Source organism: Andrographis paniculata, unplaced genomic scaffold (assembly GCF_009805555.1).
Source record: "Andrographis paniculata isolate CXL003 unplaced genomic scaffold, ASM980555v1 Contig14END, whole genome shotgun sequence".
NCBI classification, from domain to species: Eukaryota; Viridiplantae; Streptophyta; class Magnoliopsida; order Lamiales; family Acanthaceae; genus Andrographis; species Andrographis paniculata.
In genome coordinates, this window is record NW_026137424.1 from 2100778 (window position 1) to 2111587 (window position 10810).

General features: G+C 30.4%; 1 protein-coding gene across 2 annotated transcripts; it reads left to right on the forward strand.

Moving 5' to 3' along the window:
• The first annotated feature begins 3952 nt into the window (after positions 1-3952).
• LOC127259408 (exocyst complex component SEC15A) lies at positions 3953-7360 on the forward strand. Of its 2 annotated transcripts, XM_051286739.1 has the most exons (3): positions 3953-4067; positions 4182-4310; positions 4733-7360. In XM_051286739.1, exon 3 carries the CDS (start codon positions 4759-4761, stop codon positions 7126-7128), a length of 2370 nt encoding a protein of 789 aa, XP_051142696.1. In that variant the 5' UTR covers positions 3953-4067; positions 4182-4310; positions 4733-4758; the 3' UTR covers positions 7129-7360. The 2 variants fall into 2 exon arrangements, with proteins under 2 accessions (XP_051142696.1, XP_051142688.1); XM_051286731.1 differs by having other exon boundaries at positions 3970-4310.
• Positions 7361-10810: the final 3450 nt, after the last annotated feature.

The following is a 10810-nucleotide window of genomic DNA, read 5'->3' on the forward strand; positions in this document are numbered from 1 at the left end:
ATAAATACTAAAATAAACCTTAAAATCAATTACAAAACTAAAATATAAATATATAAAAATAGTTTTTTACAAATAATAAAAAAAATAAAATTCACAAAAAAACAAATGGGTAAAAACACACATTGCAAATAAATTTAGATTAATGTTTTTTAAAAAATATATATATATTGTACAAACAACAAAAATCACTTTAGATTGAATGAAGATGGCATATAACCCCAAATACAAATCAAACAAATATATATTTACTTTGAGCTTTTATTTTTAAATAATAAAATTTTGAATTGAAATTATTATTTTATGCGATATAAATATGTATTAATATAATATTTTGATATTAATATTAATTTTAATGCAATATAATAAAAAATAAATAAATATTTAATACTACTTTCGTCCGGCTCTAAGGGTCTCATTTATTTTTTTTTGCGTGTTGATATTTGAATATTAATTATTATATCAAAACATAGTATAAATTAAGAAAAAATTACAAAAATATTTACATTAGTGTCTTATAATACTAATAGAAGAACATTTGTATAAAAAATTATACAAATATAAGGATATTTTTAATGTTAAGTACAATGACGTAGAAAGTAAATATAACCCTTAGAGATTATATGATATTTTGAAAGCTTTTTCTTTCTTAGAAAATAGTATAGTATAACTAAAAGTTCGGTTCGATTTAAAATCGAGTAATCCAAATTTTTATTTATTAATATATAACTTACATATACTGTTAAATATAAACAATCAAAATTATAATATATATTTCATCCGTTTCAATTCAAAGTACCATTTTTATCATTTTCGTATGTATCACTCCAAAGCATTAATTTTTTTATCTTATAAATGATAATCATACACTAATACTAAAATACCTTTTAACTTTTTACTTAAATTACAACATACCATTTACACATACAAAAACTTTATACAAAAGTTAAATGGCAAAAATATTAAAATCTTTTACACACTTTAACTAATTAATAGAATACTATTATTTTTTAATTTACTACAAAACTTTAAAGAAACCCTTTCGTTTGAGACGGACAGGGTATTATTTATTAATATATAATTTTTATTACTCCATTTCATAGGGAGATTAAAAAAATATTTTATTTATAAATAATAAAAGAGAAAAAGAATATAATAAATTTAAGGATATTTGTTATAAATAATTGTTGAATGAAGAATAATAGTTAAATGTTAATTTGTCAACTTTATAAAAAATTAGTAACGAGGTGAATTTAGCGGACGGACTAAAACTAAAAGTTGAAATAAATTTTACGGACTTAGAGAGTTTTTTTTTTTCTTCTAAAGTTTGGCATTTTCAATTAATCGAAATAAAAATAAAAATAAAAATCATAACCAAACTGAAACTAAATTTTATAAATTCAATTTTTGGACTGAACCAAATCAAATTCCTGAACAGTTCAAACGAAAAAAAAATAAAAAAAAAATAAAAATAAAATCATTTTTTTATTTTAGAATCGACCAATTCTCAACCCTAGATATACATCCAATTTACCTATTTACATCAATTGATGATGTTGGCATCTTAAGTGGCAAGTTTCTAATATTTCCGAACGATCGGTGCCCCGAAACAACCAAAAATTGAATTTGTTATCATTAAATTGATTAAACTCATCATTTTCTATATTTGTATCCGCTATCGACAAAAAATTTTCGGGCAATTGGTGTATTTTAAGTCGGTTGAAAAACTAATGACGTGGATTCTCCATTCAACTAAAAAAGGAAACTTTTGAGTTGATCTACGTAGGATTGTGACCAGAGAATGAAAATGAAATAAAACAATAAAAATAACACATATAAGGAAAATCGAAAATTTACGTAGCAACGTAAAAAACACTAAGTAAAATCGGAATAAGTAAATTGCATTAGATGTAAAATATAAGAAATGTAATACTAGGAAAAAATAAAAATAAAAACAAAAACAAGAAAAATAAATAATAGTAGTAATTTATACCGTGAGTTATAGAAAATTATATTGGTAATATAAAAATAATATTTCTTTCGTCCAATTTTAATGATCATATTTACTTTCTGCGTGTTAATTTTTTAATATGAATTATTATATCAAAATATAATACAAATGAAAGGAAAATGACAAACGTATTTGTATTAGTGTTTTATAATACTAATATAATAATAATATTTTAAAAATATATACAAATATAAGAATATTTTTAATGTTAAGTATAATAACACAAAAAATAAATGTTACTTTTAGAAGCGGATAAATATAATATTTGATATTGAACATTAGACTTTTGTAATAGAATAAAATCTCTATTATGAATCGTGTCGAAAATAAAATTTTGAGCAAACAAACCCGTTGGAAATTTTGTAGTTATTTTAGTTTTTGTAATTATTTTTTTTTTTTTATGGTATATATTGATGATACGAGGTGAATTCGTGACCGTAAGATCACTGGTTAATAAAAATGTGTATGACAACTTTGATAGTTTTATAAAATAAATGAATATTTTTATAAAAGTTGATGTATTATAATATTTGTATATAATTATTTTTTTATTATAATAGAAATTATATAATTATAAATAAAACGGACAAAAATAATAAAATGAATGCATTCAGTTGAAGCCGAATAAGTAATTGATTGTTGATTTCTTGTTAGTAGATAAAATATACTCCATGTAATCAGAAAGTATGCATATTTTTATTTTGGTTATTAATTACAAAGTAATTATTTGATTAAAAATACTCTTATTTTTTTTTTTACAAATATTCTTATTTTACTATCAAATTATTATTTTTATCCAAAAAGTAAGGAGAAAATTGTATTTACATTACTTTTAATTATACAATATAATTAAAATACTAGTAATATTTTTTAAACTCCACGTCAAAAATAAATATATACTACTTATTAGCCGGACAAACGAAGTATTATATATTTGTAAGAATATGTACTGTATTCATCGAAAATATAAAGAAAAATAAATTGCTGAATGAATACATTCAATATATATATATTTATTGAATTATACACTCTATTTTCTCGACATTATTTAGCAATTGCAATTTCCAAAACCAATAATAAATGGTATAAAATATTTTTTTACAAAAGTTAAAAAAAAAAACCTTTCAAATCTCGTTATAAAAAGTAAAATATTTATTTTAAAATAATATTTTATTAGTGCTTTGAGTATATATGTGTTTGCTTTTTGAACAAAGTTTATATATTGATATTATATTAATATGTAATAAAAATAAAGTAGAAACGACTGAAATATTTTTATTATTATTGTGTTATATAAATATAATGATATTTTTGTAATATATTATAATTTGTAAATGTATTTGTAATTTTAAGTAGATAATACAATGAATACCAAAATAAAAAAATGAATAATTTACTACACAATTTTTTCATATTACACATAAAACAATCAATTAATTTAAATATGCTGTTTAACCCGAACAATGAGTTTTCTTAAATAAAAATATTTCAAATTAAAAAGAAAATCAAAACTCAAATTAGGCATAAGTTCAGGCAAATTTTTGAAATTTTAAAAATTTATTTAATATTTTGTGATAGAAAAAATATACTACTTCTGTCCCATATATCGTGTCTGTATACACTGTATTTTGTATTTTATAGGAGATGTGCAATTAGTAGATAATTAAGAATGCATTAGTAAAAATAATTATCTATAATATAAATAATTATAAATTAAGATAATTAATTAGTTTAATTAATTTTTTTAAAAAAAATTAAAAAATTAAAAATAAAATTAAAATGTATAATCATTTTCTAAAAGACAGAAGGTGACGTGCTACGATAAGTAGTACGGAGTATTTAATTGTTCCAATTAAGTAAATTCTTATTTAATTGTTAATAAAAATAAGTACCATATATATATAACACATATGTATGTATCTCCATATACGGATTTAATGAGTAGGGATTTAAAGAAGAATAAAACATTCTTTAGCTAAACAAGCAAAATAATTAAAATGGAAGAAAGCATAAATCCATTTGTCTTTGCTTCCAAGTGACAACAACAACAACAAAAAATGTGTGATGTTGTTACCATTTTCCCCAATTATTGCCACGATTGGATTTGTAATTGTGCCCACGAACAACGATTGCTAACCCTTTTGATTTGATTTGATTTATTCATCCTGCACAGGAATTTCCGCCTCACTGTTGTTATTCAATTTGTCGCGTCGGCATCGACAAGAATCGGCGGAGAATTTCCAAAACAGCCGCAGACGGGAAGAGGATTTCGACATTTCTTTTTTCCTGATATATTTTAGGGGTAATTGAATGATCCCTTTTTGTTGTGCGATTCCGTTCGTTGAACTGATTTCAGTCTCAGAGTATCTTCTATGCTGTTTCTGATTATGTCTCGTTCGTAAATTTAGGTTATTCGGTGGTTATTTGAGCTTAATTTTGATGGAATTCTGACTGTAGTGTTCGTTCTGCAAACCCTAATTGCTTGGGCGTGCTCTCGTTTTCATTATTGGGGTTTAATTTGCTGCAGTTTTGGAAAGGATTCGGATCCCCAAAATGATATTTTATTTTATTTTTGTTGTTCTCAAATTTGCTGTTTATTTTCGTACTGTTACGTTTTTATATTTGATTTGTTTGTTTTTGGAGAATCTCTGCTGTTTAAAGCTCATTGGTTATGTGAATGGTCATGAGACAGTTGGTAATGGTAGCTTGTATTCATTTGTGCAGGTGATTTAAGACTTGGAAGCATAAATATGAGTGGGAAAACTAAGAAGAGAACGGTGGCCGAGAATGGCGATACAGGTGAAGATTCTGTTCTCGCGACGATGGTCAGCAATGGTGAGGATATGGGGCCGATGGTTAGGCTGGCATTTGAGACAGGAAAGCCCGAATCGCTTTTGCATCAGCTCAGGAACCTAGTGAAGAAGAAAGAAGTAGAGATCGAGGATCTCTGCAAGGTCCATTATGAGGAGTTTATTGTGGCTGTGGACGAGCTGCGAGGGGTTTTGGTAGATGCCGAGGAGCTGAAAAGCGAGTTGTCGAGTGATAACTACAGGTTACAGCAGGTTGGGAGTGTGCTACTCGCGAAACTTGAAGAGCTTCTTGAATCGTATTCAGTTGAAAAGAATGTTACTGAAGCGATCAAGATGTCAAAGAGCTGTGTCAAAGTGCTGGAACTTTGTGTGAAGTGTAATAATCACATCTCCGAAGGCCGGTTTTATCCTGCCATAAAAGCTGTGGATCTGATTGAGAAAAACTATTTGCAGCACATTCCCGTCAGGGCACTGAGGATGCTGATAGAGAAGAGAATACCTCTGCTGAAATCCCACATCGAAAAGAAGGTTTGCAGTGAGGTTAATGAGTGGTTAGTTCAGATCCGAAGTGCTGCAAAGGATATTGGGCAATCTGCAATTGAGTACGCTTCGTCTGCTCGCAAGAGGGATGAGGACATGTTGGCCCGACAAAGGAAGCTGGAGGAGCAAAGTTCAGTGGGCTTAGAAGAGTTCACTTACACATTGGATGTCGAAGAAATTAAAGAAAATGCTGTTCTGAAGTTTGATCTCACACCTCTTTATCGAGCATATCACATACACACTTGTCTTGGAATCCAAGATCAGTTTCGTGAGTATTATAACAGGAATCGGCTCCTGCAGCTGAAATCAGACTTACAGATATCGTCAAGCCATCCTTTCCTTGAATCCCATCAGACATTTTTGGCTCACATTGCGGGTTATTTTATTGTTGAAGATCGGGTTTTAAGGACAGCTGGTGGGGTTCTTGCCCCAGATGAACTTGAGGAAATGTGGGTAACGGCTGTGGCCAAAGTAACCGCAGTCTTGGAGGAGCAATTCGCCCGTATGGATCAGGCAAACCATCTTCTGTTAGTGAAGGATTACGTAACACTTTTTGGAACGACGCTCAGACAATACGGTTATGATGTTTCCCGGATTCTTGAAACATTGAACAGCAGCCGCGAGAAATACCACGAGCTACTTTTGGGAGAGTGCCGGGAACAAATTACATCCATCCTTGAGAACGATACGTATGAGCAAATGGTGCTGAAAAAGGAGTCTGAATACCAGGCGAATGTGCTTCTATTTCATCTTCAAACCTCAGATATAATGCCAGCCTTCCCCTACATTGCTCCTTTCTCTTCCATGGTACCTGATTGCTGTCGCATCGTCCGTAAATTTATCAAGGACTCTGTTAATTACCTGTCATATGGGGAACAGAGGAACTATTTTGATTTTGTCCGCAAGTACCTGGACAAACTCTTGATCGATGTCCTAAATGAAGCTATACTAAACACCATTCAGAGTGGCACCACTGGCGTGTCTCAGGCAATGCAGATTGCTGCTAATATATCTGTTCTCGAGAGGGCTTGTGATTATTTTCTTCAGCACGCAGCTCAGCAATGTGGAATTCCACTCCGATCCATTGACAGGCCTCAAGCAAGTTTAGCAGCGAAGATTGTTCTCAAGACCTCCCGGGATGCTGCTTATATCGCCTTACTGAGCTTGGTGAATTCTAAACTAGATGAATTCATGTCACTCACAGAAAATGTGAATTGGACTTCTGAAGAAGAAAACCCACGAGGAAATGAGTACATAAATGAGGTTGTCATATACCTCGACACTGTCATGTCCACTGCTCAGCAGATTTTACCATTGGATGCCTTGTATAAGGTTGGGAGTGGTGCGCTTGAGCAGATATCAAACTCGATTGTGGGAGCTTTTCTTAGCGACAGTGTGAAGAGGTTTACGGTTAGTGCAGTCACAAGCATTAACAATGACTTGAAGGCCTTGGAAGCTTTTGCAGATGAAAGGTTTCACTCGACTGGATTGGATGAGATGTATGCGGATGCAAACTTCCGGGGTTATTTGATTGAGGCTCGGCAATTGATAAACCTTCTACTGAGCAGTCAGCCTGAAAACTTCATGAATCCTGTGATAAGGGAGAAGAATTACAACACTTTGGATTATAAGAAGGTTGCTACTATCTGTGAGAAGTACAAGGACTCGGCGGATGGACTTTTTGGTAGCCTTTCGAATAGGGCCTCAAAGCAAAGCGCGAGAAAGAAGTCCATGGATGTGCTCAAGAAACGGTTGCGGGATTTCAACTGAGAGAGCTTGTCAAGTTTTTGTTTTATTTTTCCTCCGTATGATGGTTTAGAATTAGCTATTGAATTCCCAATATTCTTTACTAGAATCTAGTTTGATCTGTGGCTTTTAGTCCTTATCTGGTTTAATGTTGAGTTCCTCTTTATGCCTAGTTTTTTAAGTGATTGTCAAATTTTATAATGTTTACTGCATCTCTACGACAAAAAGAAAAAAAATCACAATTTTTGGCTCTGCAGAGTTAGCTTTCCAGTTTGTTTTTTTTATTCTTTGCTGTAAATTCGTCTCTACAAGAATTTGATCTTCAGGTCATGGAAATCCCTAGATTCTATTCCAAGATACATGTAGGGTTGGATCTGCTTTCACAGGACTGTCAGCAGGTGATCAATTTCGTATTACTTACTAGTACTCTGGTGATTATGGTGGGACTGAAAGTTGGTACATCTCCAAATTAGAACTTGAGAATGTTCCTGTTAAAATGGTTTTCGACAAATTTATTATAACCTATCGTTAGAATTGTCTTCTTTGGCAGCTCACCAAGCTATAGAATTGAGTTGGTATTTGATGATATGTGATACATTATTTGATGTTCATTACTCTTAAAATATAATCCAAAGTCAGTTTGTCTGAAGATCGAGTTTACCAATCTTGAAGCAAATGTATTCCTTCTCAGTGTGTTTTAACTCTTGACATTCAATATCACTTCATGTGGAGTTGTATGTACTGAATCTTGTTGTTTTGATTCGATTATTTGAGTCGGTGCTTCATGGTTTTGTAGAATTGATAACAAGTACGATGGGAAATTATGATAGACTTTGAAGGAAAATTATGATAAATTTTGAATTTAGTAGTTTGATCAATGTATTTGTATTGTTTAGACTTGGGAACAAAAACATGAACTATTATCACTTGATTTCTTGAGAATTGTGTTGAAACACATACTGTATGACTAACTCGAGCTAGCTGGAGAGGTTCGTTTCTATCGAACTTGAAGTGTTTGAGTCGAAGTTATTTAAGTAGTTGGATTTTGTGGAATTCATTAATGATGTTTCTCTGAGAGCTTGTGATTTTTATTTGTTTATGCAGTTCTGCAACCCCGTAACAGTTCTTATGGCTATTTTGTTTTAAAACAAAATATGTTTCTCTGAGAGCTTCTTTGTTTATTTCTTCTTCCATGGATTTTTGTTTTGCATATGTTTTAAAGAACACAAAGAAGCTTAATAGCTAGCATTTTTATTACTCTACTTGGTTTGTTCACAAATTCAAGGTATTGTTACATGTCCATGTACAAGCATCCGATTTCGATTATTGTTTACTATGTATATTCTCCTCTTTGGATTTGTGGTGCCATATTACCTTAACTGTAAAATATCTCATTTTTGGTACATATGTGGTTGTGATGGTAGGATTTAGGACAACTTCACTTCAAAAGATAGCCACAGAATGAGGGTGCCGAGATAATGATGTATGATTTACACACTACACCTTTCAATTGGGATCGAATGGAGGACCTATCTACATGTGGGCTGGTAATCGACAATACAGACTGGTATACACTTTTGATTGATTATTTTTATTTTTTATATTTATCATAGTTCCACTCAATTATACTACAACTAGAACTTTACCTCAATAGAGAATCTTGCAGTATCTAACTTACCTTTTTATGTGGATTGTCTTTGCGCTAGTTGATTGTTCCCGGCACAAATATTGCTTGGACTAGTTCTTGGCCTTAGGTGGACACCTCTAGATTGGCTCTGTTACTTAAATCTAACCCCAGGCTGAAATTGTTATGCTGATATACACTTTGCTATTAAAGTAGTCGATATTCAAATTATGATCTCGATTTTCTTACCATGTGAAATATGAATGAGGAATTTGTTTCCGTTGCCTGAATTCATATTCATATCTATATTTTTATCATTCAGCTTGTGGTCTTGAACATCATTGGGCATATCTACATTCTGGTATTCTTGTAATTCTTATTCCTTAAAACCCTTTTCTAGCTTGTTTATTTTGTGAAAATAAATTAGTTTTGGACGAAATTCATGACTTTTGGGGTAGTGTAGGGACTCACTGTCTGCCACACTTACATGAACTAGGGCAGACAGGACAGAATAAGCAATCTTGTTGATCATTGGAAAGGGTATTTATTAATTTTGTTTTCTTTACATTTCTCGTAAGCATATATGTCAGCTAATTTGACTAGTTTCTGTAACTCCATTAAAGTTGATTTCTAAGCCTTAGGACCATAAATTCCCAATACCAAAGATGATAATAACAAAGTGAAAAGTACATAGCAGAAGAAGCTGGGAGAACATCTTACCTTTGACCACATTAAAGATAGAAAAGTTCTAAAAAACATTTGAAATTCCGATGCTAGATATGTTTTGGAGTTTTGGAGAGCTTCGGAAATAGTAAAATATTTGATAAAAAATAGTTATTTAATGTTGTGTATGAAGGTGTTGTGTTGATGTTTTGTACAAAATAATAGTGTATGTAATATTTTAAATAAAACTTAAGTATTTGATATAATATATATATTATAATTAATATGTGCTGACGATGAATAGCACTAAAAGTAATTTGAAAACACATGTCATGTGTTTAATTGGTGATATATATTTTTTTGAATAGTGGTATGGATATGATATTTTGTTAAAGAAAATAGTTTATTTTTATAGAAATTGTAAGGGTGAATAGTAAACAAAAAGGCTATAATTGCTTCAAAGTTTGGACATAACTCATGTGCCATTGGTTCTCAACAATTAATCATTAGGACACCTTGTTTTGCTTGGTTTGATTTATGTTTGTATCTGTATTTGTGTATGCATAATGATTTGATGAGATATTTTGTAAGGAGAAATAACTTAAAAATTGCTTAATAAATAAGATATTAAAAACTTGCTATAAGAACATAGCCTAAATTAGGTAGACACCAAAAATCATACCTAAACTCTACACATTACAAATATCTTGAATAGGGATTGAATATTTTAGGTTTGGAAATCATTTCAATTCCCGATATGAAGCACACATCTACGTTTGTTCTTTCGTAGTTTGGTTTTGGTTTTGAGTTTGAATAGAAATTTGAATGTATCTATACAAAGAATTACAATTTAACCATAGTAAAAAATAAAAATAATTGAAATAAAACTTCAAAGAACAGAGCCTTAGTTATTATATCGAACCAAACATACCTACATGGTTTTAGAATGAATCTCTAACATCTAGAAGAGTCAGCCATATCCTAAATCATTACCCAACCAATCCATTAAATTTGAACTGTATTCAACTAATTTAAACACAACCCAACAAATGAAAGAGGAAAATAAGGGATGTCGAAGAATACTGTAGAAGTGTATACATACATATATATATATATTATATAGAATTGCAGCAATAAGATGATATATTGTACATAAGAATATCCCATCTGAAGGTTATATTAAAACCAGAAAGTGATAAGAGGACTGTGCCAATTGTTTTTTTAGCAAAGCACAGATCTGCAAAAGAGATACACCTAGGCATTGTATATATATATATATATAAATTATAACATACATAGGACAACACAATCACATGCTAATCAATTCAAAAAAGATTTCTTGTTTTTGTCCCCACAACACAAATAGACATGTGTCACTGCTTCACACTATTATTCATCACTATAAATGTATAAAACACA